The sequence below is a fragment of the Pelobates fuscus genome, chromosome 2 (assembly GCF_036172605.1).
Source record: "Pelobates fuscus isolate aPelFus1 chromosome 2, aPelFus1.pri, whole genome shotgun sequence".
In the NCBI taxonomy this organism is placed as follows: Eukaryota; Metazoa; Chordata; class Amphibia; order Anura; family Pelobatidae; genus Pelobates; species Pelobates fuscus.
In genome coordinates this window covers 155,948,940-155,961,229 of record NC_086318.1, presented here as the reverse complement: position 1 = coordinate 155,961,229, position 12,290 = coordinate 155,948,940, and the positions used below count along the sequence as shown (strand labels likewise).

The 12,290-nt window shown below is 41.0% G+C and overlaps 1 protein-coding gene across 2 annotated transcripts in view; it reads right to left on the bottom strand.

Moving 5' to 3' along the window:
- DVL3 (dishevelled segment polarity protein 3) overlaps positions 1–12,290 on the bottom strand; it is a 170,157-nt gene that overhangs the window by 115,861 nt on the left and 42,006 nt on the right. For both annotated transcript variants that reach the window (XM_063442874.1, XM_063442875.1), the window contains exon 2: positions 4,650–4,719. In XM_063442874.1, coding sequence (XP_063298944.1) covers positions 4,650–4,719 — 70 coding nt within the window. The remainder of the gene's footprint in view (positions 1–4,649; positions 4,720–12,290) is intronic.

The window sequence follows — 12,290 nt, the reverse complement described above, 5'->3', positions numbered from 1 at the left end:
ACATATATACACACACACACACACCTCATATATAGGAGGTATATATGTATGTATATCTATTAATACAATTAATCTAATTTGTATAAATTTTTTTTAATTAAACATATATTATTCATTATTATTATTATTCTTTATTTTATGTTGTGCATAGGTATACAAGCAGACTTGCAGAGCCACAACAGCTAACGCAAGTATTCTGAAACATAGGGAGGTGGTGCCTAGCAAGAGAACGAGATGGACACACAATAGATAGGCTCTCCGTACACACTGCTTATAACCGTGTTTCCCAACAAGACAAAGTGCCGCAAAAGTACCCCACAGATCGACAAAGTGCTGCAAAAGTACCCCACGGACCAACAAGGGACATGGGAAAAGAAAATAAAAAAAATAAACCGGACAAACCCAAAACAGGGCCCCATATCTGCAATTTATTCAGGCAGGCGCAAGGGGCACATTGGCCCAAAATGACCGCGGCCTCACAGAATACACAGACTCCTCGGACGACCAGGACCTGGATGACTCCACTGGCGGTATGTTTGCTCTGTTATCGCAGCCAACCCCAAAAAAGGGGCCACCATACCCAGTCACCACAGAGACATTGCGATCCATGTTAGGTGACTTGCCAAGAGTACTGCAGGCATGGTGGGAAGAATTAGGGTAATAGAGGCCTCCTCAGACAAGTGCAAGTGCTAAAAAAAACAAAAACAAAAAAAACACCAAGAGACCACAGACCAACGATTTGCAGCCCTTGAAGACCTCAGACGACGCAATAACGTGAAAATAAGAGGCGTCCCCGACGATATCCCAGTGGAGGAACTCTCGCATTTAATGCGGAGGCTCATCAAAGCCCTTTTAACGCCGAAACAGGACAGGAATGCGAGCATTTTGGCGGTCTTCCGGGTCCCCAAACTGCGGAGAGCTCCAGCCTCAGCCTCAAGGGATGTTGTGGTGAAATTCTGCACTGGCACCGATAAGGCTGCGGTCCTTGTGGCCCTCAAAGGGAAAACACTAAATGCATTTGAAAATGGAGCCCTCACCTTTAACTGTCCGGGGACACCCTACAATGGAGACGGTCCATCCAACCATTCATGGCGCTTTTGAGGAAGATCGACATAGAATACTGATGGTGCTCACAAAGGGCTCCGCAAGTCCAGCCGAACAGCTTGACCTACACAGTAACAAACCTGCAGAGAGCAGCGGCGCTACTATGAACACTCGGCCTGCCAGAGAACTCTTTAGCTCCTTCAGGGCATCTAGAAAATTCCACCACGGTCCACCGCTGGGACCCAACGAGGATTACGCCGTTCCTGCCACAAGGAAGAAAGTCAGAGGCTTACGCTGCAGCTACGAACTGAACTTTGGAACTCACAACCCCACTGTCTCCTTTATTGCCCTACGGACATACATCAGTTGCGGTTCGAAGTTCCTTAGGTTTATTTTGGACTCCACATTTACACTTTTATTTTTCAGAAGAATGCCAAAAACACCCGGGCACCCACTGCCTCGCAATTCGAGACCCTAAGCCTCACAAAGATTGCACCGATTTTTTGAGCAAACTAATGTGGTTTGAAGACTCTGCCCACACCCAAACAAACTGACACGCAGCCTAACCCTACTCACCCCCTGACGAAACAAGACACTGGAGGTGCAAACCCACATGACAGAGAGCCTAGTTTAACAGGGCTACCTATGCGGCATTAACACTAGCATAGGGATCATACCTCAGCGAGATACACGCATGACTCAAACCGAGAAGAATTCACCAGAACGCTCCAAATGGCAGTAAATCCTCATTTCCGCCTAAGGGCTGACAGTAACTCACAGGTTCCACTCCAACGCATTACCGACCTATGCGGACCACGAACCAACCTCGACCACCCGACATAGACCATATCGCTTTTAACATAAAACCCCCTACTCCCAAGCACTGCTCACTAAGGACAGACCGCATAGCAATGTGGATACCAAGATGCCTGTACTGTATATAATGTCTGATCTTGTTTCTGTTAACCCACTCATGCTTGTGAGCTGGGATAAAAATAAATGAAACAACATAGCAATACATTTGTGTGGCATATTGGGTAAACTGCACATTTTATAATAGTATTGTAGTGAGGGCTAAGTCACAGGGATCAGCGACAGGTTGTGTCATGTGACAACCATAAGAAAGGAAGCCTCTGTGACAAAGATTGAAAAGTGAAACTTGCCAGCTCAGAGTTAAATAAGGAGGTTAGTGTGCAAGATTTGCATTGAGCTGGGTATTGCTACATCAACATTGTGTGTGAACACCCCATAAACCCTCACCATGGGTAGTTGGATAGTGAGGCCCCAGAAAAAAATTTTTAGTCAGGATATAAACATAACATTTCTAACTAAGGTTTGCAATGTGAAGGCTGGGGGGGAGCGCTCAATTCAGCAGATACCCTCTAGAGTTCTGGTATAGTCCTGCTGTAATCTGGCTGTCTTCAAGCCCTGCGGTTCCATCAGAAAGGTGCAGCAGGTTATGACTGGGAAAGGGAGCGACATCTCACGCTGTGAGCCAACTGATCGGGCAGGCATGGCTAAGTCCTCTAGGGCCGATATTTGTTGGCTGATTCTGTGCTGCATTCGCCGACCCGCAGTACCTCCACCTTCTTCGCCACTTGTGGGACTTGTCTGGCATATGCTGGGATGGGATACCCCTTTCTTCCTGCTGGACAGGCTGCCACAGATATGTAGTGCAACACGGACTTCTGGCAGAAGTCCATGTGGATTTTTTTCTAGTAAAGAAGGAAGGTTGGCGTCCATCTTGGTGCAGGCTGTGGGAGTTGCAGCTTCCGCTATTTTAAGTGAGACTCCTGGTCTTAAAAGCTGTATAATGGTACCTTGGGGCTGCGGAGTCACCGTTATGGTAGGAGCAACAGGGTGTGGACTGGGCTCACCCCCACCCGTCCAGAGGTGGTGGGGGGGAATGGCCAGATGCACACAGCTTTGGGAGTCAAGCTTGATATAGTCGGGAATGCAGGGCAGCGACCGTCCATCCTACTCACCACCTGAGTAGGCCTCATTCTAGGAAGAAGACAAATATCCTCCCGAGGGACTAGAACAGCGTTTGCAAGCCTCGCCTTGGGTCCAGTTCTCCCTTGTGTCCAGGACCACTGCTTCTGGCTGCCAGGTAGGTACAGGATCAGCTTTAGTGGGCTGAAAAGTTGAAAGAGTGTTGGAGCTGCTGTCTCATGCAGCCTTTCAGCACGGCAGTCAGGCCCCGCCCCCATTCAAATTATTTTTAACATCATAGCTGCACTGACAGAATAATCTATGTACCTGTACATCTGGGTCAATTTGAACACAAGAAATTGTTAATAGTATTTGGACAGGCTGAATCCTTTTTAGAAGTAGAAATATCTGGGGAGAATAATTCTTTAAAATTGTACAGACTGCTCCAATAGCTTCTTTGCAGCAAAAACATATATAATAACTGTATGATATACGATATGAGGTTACATTAATAGGCAGTAGGACAAGAATAACAATCCCATAATATTAGGGATGCACCGAAATGAAAATTCTGGGCCAAAACTGAAAATGCAGGATGCCCTTGGCCGAAAACCAAAACCAAAACCTTCTCCCTTCCACCACCAACCCCCCCCCCCCCCCCCCCCCCGGCTCTTGTCGCACATGCACATTCAGCGGATGGCGTCGGAAGAGGGAGGGGTTTTCCCAAAGACACCGAGGGAGCCCTGTGCTGGAGAAAGGTATGCGGGACCGTGAGGGTGGGGGAGGGGGACCTATTAACACTATAGTGCCAGGAAAACAAGTTTGTTTTCCTGGCACTATAGTGGTCCTTTAATTCTCTGCCACTTAGGAATTCAATCACTTTTGTTTCTGGCCATGACTCATAGCCTGCATGAAAACAAAATGGTTTTATTTCCAATCAGAATATTTTCTCATCTCCTGCTCTATAAATATAACCTTTAATCAGACACATGAGACTCCTACAATGTATTGCAAGCTATTAACAGTGCAGGAGATAGGACATTCTAAATTAAATAGACTGTGCAATAAAGGAAATTTAAACATTCGATCTCACTTTACAGGAAGTGTTTAGGAAAGCTGGGCAAGTCACATGCAAAGAGGTGTGACTAAGGCTGCATAAACAAAGTGATTTAATTCCTAAATGACATAATTGAGCAGTAAGACTGTAGAAGCATGACCTATACATCAAAACTGCTTCATCATGCTAAAGTTTTTTTTGTTATTTTTAGTGTCCCTTTAATATATATGCACCACAGAGTAGTGGGAACAAGTGATGACTAACCCATAACTACAATTGTAGACAGTTTTATCAATCAAATGGCTTTATATACGGTTATACAGTTTATTGTTTTTGTTTGTTTGAATTGTCCTACATTGTCAAGTCATTGTTGTGTAAATGTAGGGACTTCTTCACTGTTAGCATTTCTATTTATCTTTCTTCCTGGTTTCAGTATCAGAATGTAAAACGGACACTACAAGGAGAATTTAACATTCATTTTAATTCACACGTAATGATGGGTACGCAATTTCAGAAGTCTCTCTCTCTCTCTCCATCATCCTGGAAATAAGGAATATATTATATAGTGTGTGTGTGTGTGAGATGAGGCTAAAAATCCAAACATCAAAAAACTCACCCAACATACAACTCTTCCATTGAAACATGGGAGTTTTGCATTGTCATCGGAAATCTCTTCTTTTACCACACTGGAAAAGAAACCAAAAAAAGAAGTGTTGATACAAATATGATATAATATATATAATATGATATAAATATGATCAGTTGTCTTATAATTACATAATGTATCAAGCTTCTAATGCTTGACTTGGTTATGTTGAATGCAAACACCAGTTCCCATGCAGAATAGACTATCTGCCTGAAACCTCCAAATATAAATATTCATAAAACAGAACTAGTGAATATTCTGGCAGCGTTCTTTGGTTGTTTGCAAGAAGAAACACAAAAGTAAAGACTGCAATGGAATATTGAAAATGCTCATAAAGATAAATACACAAATCTGAAATGAACATTCACGAGTTAGCAAATTAGTTTGAAAATTAGCGTATGTGTAAAAAAATGTTGATAAAGCAAAATGAAAATTAGAGTAAATTACAGAAGAAGGAGAAAAAAAACAAAAAAAAACTAAAAGGGGGATTTTTTTTTTTTTTGACAGGAAAGGATCCTCGTAAGGTAGACACCCAGCAGTGGGAAATGTGAGAAGCCTTTTGTGGCACAATACATCTGCACTTTGGTCCTAAAGGCTAGATACAGCACCTTAGTGCGCCATATCCAGCCTGTGGGCACTATTGTGATGTATGTAGCACTATCACTGTGATATAGCATCATGTACATGCATTTTATAGGAAAAGTATATGGGTAATAATGCATTAGAGCACCACAACTTTGTCTCATCACTTCCAAGAAGTGATTGAGGAAGGCCATGGGAAATTCTACAGCTCCCAGTTGTCCTCATCTGATTCTACAATAAAATCTTACCATTACTATGTATTTATAGCAGCTGTACGAAATGTGTACAAATGTGGAGCCTAAAACTAGCTGAGGCCTATACACGTCAGCAGCAGTTACCCACAGAAAAGATTTTCCAACGATATCAGCAAAAAAGAAAATTGTAGAGGTGAAATCAAAATGTTTAAAAAGTTAATGCAATTGCTTTTAACATTAACCTCTTTAGCACTTGTCAGGATCTAACCATAGTCCTCGAAACATTCCAGGCAGCATATTTTAACTTATGCTGAATCGTTATAAAATTGTGATAGTCAACTTTAAAGGGATACTATAGTGCCAGGAATACAAAGCTCTATTCCTGGCAATCGCTGCCCCTGCCTCCCACCTTCCTCGCCCCACTGAGGTAAAAGGTTTTTAAAAAATTGATGTCCCACGATGAACGGGCGCTAATGCGCATCAAATGTCGCACGTGCATTAGACCTTTCCATAGGAAAGCAATGAATTAATGCTTTCCTATGGTGTCAAATCTGACGCTGGACACCCTCATGCAGAGCTAGATGATTTCAACAGCCACACTGGACCCCAGGTTACCCAGAAGTAGGGAGGCAGGGTGGACTTAAAGTGAATTAAAAGTGTGTGTGTGTTTTGGTGAATGCCCCCATCCCCTCTCCACCCCTTCGATCACTTTTTTTTTTTTTACCCTTTTTTCAATCTTTGCCACGACTGGCCACAGCTCCATGGCAGAAATATTTCAACTTTGTGATCAGCAAATCCAATGCTTTCCGACAGGCTATTGCGCATTCCAATCAGTATCTTCTCATAGAGATGCAAAGCATGGAGATAGGAAGTTTCTCTAGTGGCCATCTGAGATCTAGAAATGTTACTAGTCATGCAGGGAGAGGCTATAGACCAACACTACATTGACCTGCAGTTGTTCTGGTGACCATATTGTCCTTTTAAGAATTGTATTATTGTCATTGAAAATAAAGCGGTTAGTTTAACCCCTTAAGGACACATGACATGTGTGACATGTCATGATTCCCTTTTATTCCAGAAGTTTGGTCCTTAAGGAGTTAAAAAAAAAAACCTGGCTCCTAACATTTTTAGCTGGCTCCAAGATTCAAAGCAAGTTTGACAAGCTCTGAAAAAATGAATTATTTGGAAAGTGGCTAGTGAAACGTAAAGATAAAATTAAAACACTTATGAAATGGGAAACTGCTGGCAAATGTATAAATTAAATGCAATAAAGGGTTAAAGCGGACCTTGATGTAGAGTTATAAAAAAAAAGTCAGGTGAAGACAGAAGTGGTGACATAGCTGTTGCTGGGGGACAATAAATGGCTGTGGAATGGATGCAATCGAGGGCCAGATAAGACAGTTAACCAGGCTAGCGGTATTCCCGAGCGTGACTCGGGGGTTAATTTTCGCTGCCAGAAGCGGTAACCCCGAGTCACGCTCGGGGTAGATAACAGAGCTGGCAGCGGAGTCTCCTTACCTTCTCCTTGCGATCCAGCGATGTCCCCGCGCTGTGATTGCCGGTGAGAGCCCCGGCGGATGCCTCCATCTGACTTCCTGGTTCCGTCTCTGTGAGCCGCAGAGGCTCATGGGGGCGGAACTGGGCGGGTAATTCAAATGTTTCAAGCATAAAAGTGACACACACACATAAAGTTAGGTGATACAGTGAAATCCTGTCAGATTACATTGTATCACCTCAGATTTGACACAGTATCACCTCAGATTTGAAATTTGATCATCCTACACTGCCCTGCCTGCCCTTTTTGCTGTAATTTCTGCCCATAAAATTAATTTTTTACCATGGCATCAAAGCGTCACTTTAGCATCTCCAAAGCGGGTTTGGATCAGATGAGTGACAGCGGCAGCGACACAGAGCCCATCGCAGAATTGAGCGACTGCGATAGCGATTCGTGGCAAGATTCGTCATCCGACTCTGACAGTGACCAGAGAAGTGGCGACAGCGACGATTCTGCACCCGAGCTCAGTGATGTGCGCACTTGGTGCCTTATTGATTGCGGTATGGATGAGGTACCGCCGCCAAGATTTCCGTTTACTGGATCACCTGGGATGAAGGTAGACGTTGAGCACAATGATCCTTTGGCATACCTAAAATTATTTCTCACAGATGACGTCATTGAAAAGATTGTCACGGAGACAAATCGCTACAACGAGCAGCAATCAGCTACTCTGCATAGCAAGTTTTCCAGGAACAGAAAATGGGAACCGGTATATTATTTATTAGATTATAATTCATGATTTTATGTTTCGAACTTTATCACATCTGAGAGTACTTTTGGTCAGGTTTAAGAAAGTAATTACTGGCCTACAATACATAACACCAAATTTCCATGCAAAAAAATGGTACCGCTTTTGGTACAAAATTCCTGACATAATCATACCGCCAGGGAGGTTAAGAATAAATTCAATCAGCACAAGCGCAACCCCTGTCAGCTTCTTCAGGTGAGGAGCAGCGTGGAAGGACCCCCGTCCTCCCTCCTATTTTATTAAGTTATTTCATTCTATTTATTGTTGTGGTGTTATAAAGCATTGGGGGCAAAATACATCATCACGGTGAAGTTCAGAGGAAGGATATGAAGGTAAAAGGTTTTAAATAAAAAGCGTTCAGTTTGGTTAAGACTGAGAGGCACTATGATGGTGGTGATAGTTAAAGCTTTTAAAGTAAACAGTTTATGTAAATATGTTTATCAGTATGGTATTAAGCCCCTTCAGCTTTGAATAAACACCACGGCCTAGCCCACTGTAATGTAATTAACCGTGTCTGTGTTTATCGTGTGGCCTAAGTTACTTATGCAAACCATTGCCTTCCATACACATAAAGAGTTAAATAACAGCATGCCTGTGGCTTATCCATGTGGATAATAAATTACAAATATAGTCAAGGCCTCTGCTGTGGAGACAGAAGGGATCTTCAGGAATGTATACAAACAAAACTGTCGGTGACTGAACAGTGAATTGATAAATGGATGCCACAATAATTGGGGGGAAATCTACAGTTCAGTTTCCATTCTGGTTTTATTAGTTTGGTCAAAAATATGTAATCAACTGGTAGATTCCTCATGATTCACTTAGTGAATAAACTTGAAAAGTTGTGTTGCATTGCTTAGGTTAGTGTGAAGTGAGTGAGTTCTACAAACTAGCAGCAGGTCACCCTGGCTTCAAAACAAGCAGGGCAGGACAATCTGATTGACAAATGGGGAGATAACTGCTTTGCTCTTTACTTCAAAACACAAGCATCTAACCTAAAAGCCACAAAACAAAACTAAGCTAGCCAAAAACTAAACGCTCCAGAAGAGGCGATAAACCATAATCCATAAAATGTGTGACCTGAAACTGCATTTCCTGTTTTGAACAATGAACTCTCACCAGTCACACTGTGAGCATTTCAATTCTACAAACACCATAATAACTCATGTCTTGCAGTCACAATACGATGCTAATATGGGCATTCAGTACAAAGCATACAACCACCAGACAGTCCTAGAGAGTCCAGACTCACAGCTGTTCCTACAAGAGCCTCAGAGCTCTCCCCTCCCCCTGTGACAGTAAGGGGCACAACATCAATACTGAAGTGTCACTCAAGCACTTTCACAGACCCCCTGGGATAGAGCAGCTGCCAGCGGAGGGTTGAAATGTGTAAAGAGCCCTATAGGCACCTGTCCATAGTGATGCCCAGCTACAAACTCATGTTAGAAAGTCATATTTCCCTAAATTTGGGAAGGGTTTTGTTTCCCAGTACATCATAGTGGTTTTCATTCCACACTCAAGAATTCCTGGCAGCCCAGTGCAAGTAAAGCTGGATGCAAGTAAGCACAAGTAAAGCTGGATGTTCTTACTCATCACGATCAAGACATATTGGTTTAAACATCCAGGTTAGGAGAACTAGGGATTTTATAAATACAACCAAATTAACAATGAAGAAAGCATGCAAGGGGTAATAATGTCTGAAGAATTCTAGCATGTATGGAATCAATATAAAAGTTCGACAATTCTAATAAAATAGATATACGGCAAAAGGAAAAAGCAAAAAAAAAAAGTTTTTAATCCACAAAGAAAAAGATAAATAAGTGTACAATTAGAGCCAAATAAACAAGGAGAGTCAGTGCATTCCATATAAACAAGTTATACAGAAAATGCATAGCTACATAAAAACAGTCAGAAGAAACAAGGATATGGCCATAACATGCCTAGACTGACACGATGAGACCAATGTATTAGCAAGCCCTAATTTTAGCTAGTTTCATAGGGATTAATTCATATGAATTTAGACTTCCCTAGGAACCAACAGTACCAAGTAGAGCTTAACCCCTTCAGGACGGAGTCAATAGTGCACGCTCTGATCAAAACAAAACGTAAACAAAAACTGGAATTTGCGCTATATGTCTGTTCAACCGTAATTCACCGCTGTCACATTAATTGCACCCACACTTATTATATATCATTTTGTTCAGGAGAAACAGGGCTTTAATTTATTAACTATTCATATATGGAACATAATTTATTATGAATAAAATTAAAAAAAATGTGAGAAAATAAGATTTTTTTTTAAAATTTGTATTTGTCTGACATTTTAGCTGTAAATGTCATAATACTAATACAAAAAAATGCACATATTTGTAATCAGCGATGTCTCAAGTACAACAGTACCCCCCATTAACAGGTTTTATGGTGTTTTGGAAAGTTACAGGGTCAAATATAGAATGTTCCATTTTCAAATTGAAATTTGCCAGATTAGTAATGTTACCTTTGAGACGGTATGGTAGCCCAGGAATGAGAATTACCCCCATAATGGCATTCCCTTTGAAAAAGTAGACAAGCCAAGGTATTGAAAGTGGGGTATGTTTAGTCATTTTTAGTAGCCACTTAGTCACAAACACTGGCCAAAGTTAGCATTCATATTTGTTTTTGTGTGAAAAAAGCAAAAAACTAATATTTGGCCAGTGTTTGTGACTAAGTGGCTACTAAGAAAGACTTGACATACCCCACTTGCAATACCTTGGGTTGTCTACTTTTGCAAATGGTATGCCATCATGGGGGTAATTCTCATTCCTGGGCTACCATACGCTCTCAAAGGCAACATAACCAATATGGCAAATTTCAATGTCAAAAAAATGAAATGCAAGCCTTATATGTGTCTCTCTAACTTTCCAAAACACCATAAAACCTGTACATCGGGGGTACTGTTATTCTCAGGAGACTTCACTAAACACAAATATTAGTGTTTTAAAACAGTAAAAAAATATTACAACAATAATATAGTCCATAAAATTGCCGTTCGTTTGTAAAAAATGCAAAAAGTCACTTTTACTTAAAATATCATCGTTGTAATACAATTTACCAGTTTGAAACACTAATATTTGAGTTCAGCGAAGTCTCCTGAGTAAAACAGTACCCCCTATGTACAGGTTTTATGGTGTCTTGGAGAGTTACAGGGTCAAATATAGTGCTTACGAATTAAATTATCTGCACTTTCTCCCTGTGTTGTCAGGCATGTCAATCAAATTTTAATTAATCAAATCACATAATTATGTTAAAAGATTACTTAAATATACAAGTAGACTTTTAATATATATGCATTTATAGGTATTTAAATTCTACATGTAGAATGTAGTAATCTTTTGTAATTATATGTATTTATCTATACATATATATATTTGCGGTTATTTGTATTTTATATATAGATAGATAGATCTATATAGAATGTCATTCTAAGTGTATTTTGTTACATATATATATTTTAATAACAAAATACAGTTAGAATGAAATTACATATGAATATATAATATATTAAATTTTGTTTCAATATTTTATTTATTATTGTAATTATACGTGTATATATATATATGATTATATATATATTATATATATATATGTAACGTCATTCTAAGTGTATTTTAATACTAATATATGTACTTATATTAATATTAAAATACACTTTGTATGACGTTACATATATATTATATATACACACACACATATATATAAATAAATTTATATTTTATTTTAACATGTTTATTTTTTCTATTTTTAATACTTCCCACCAGCAGGGGGACTGTCTGACATTTCAGACAGTCCCCCTGCTGGCAGATCCACAACCAGCTATAGGGGGCCATGTGATCGCTCTTTGAGAGCGATCACACAGCCCCCAGGGGCTTCTTTTGCCGGGGGAAGGGCTGCCTGGGCTGTCAGGCAGCCCTCCAGAAGAGGATCTCCAGGGGCTGCAAGCCGTTCTATGCCGCCGCAACGGCTTTAAAGCCCACTTAATGCGGGACGGCATAGAACGCTGTAACGGCGTTAACGGGTTAATCTATTTACCAAGTGGAATCGGTAATTTATGGTCCTCCTTAGAGACCATTAATATGACACCTGTGTAATGGAGGGTGCTTAACCCTAACTCTTTCAACATATTTTGCTAACACACACACACACACACACACACACAAGACAACAGGAGACTTACATAATAGCCGTCCAAGAAAAATATGCATACAATTTTTTTTTTTTATATGGCCTTGCTAGATATATAGCCTTTTTTACATGGAGTACAGTGAACTCCCCATGACTATATACTACAAATATCAGATTTAAAATAAACACTTAAAGGGAATCTCCAGTGCCAGGAAAACAATCAGTTTTCCTGGCACTGCAGGTTCCCTCTCCCTCCCACCCCCCAATCCCCAGTTACTGAAGGGGTGAAAACCCCTACAGTCACTTACCTGAGGCAGCGACGATGTCCCTCGTCGCTGCCTCCTCCTCCGCGCCGCTCCTCCTACTGACTC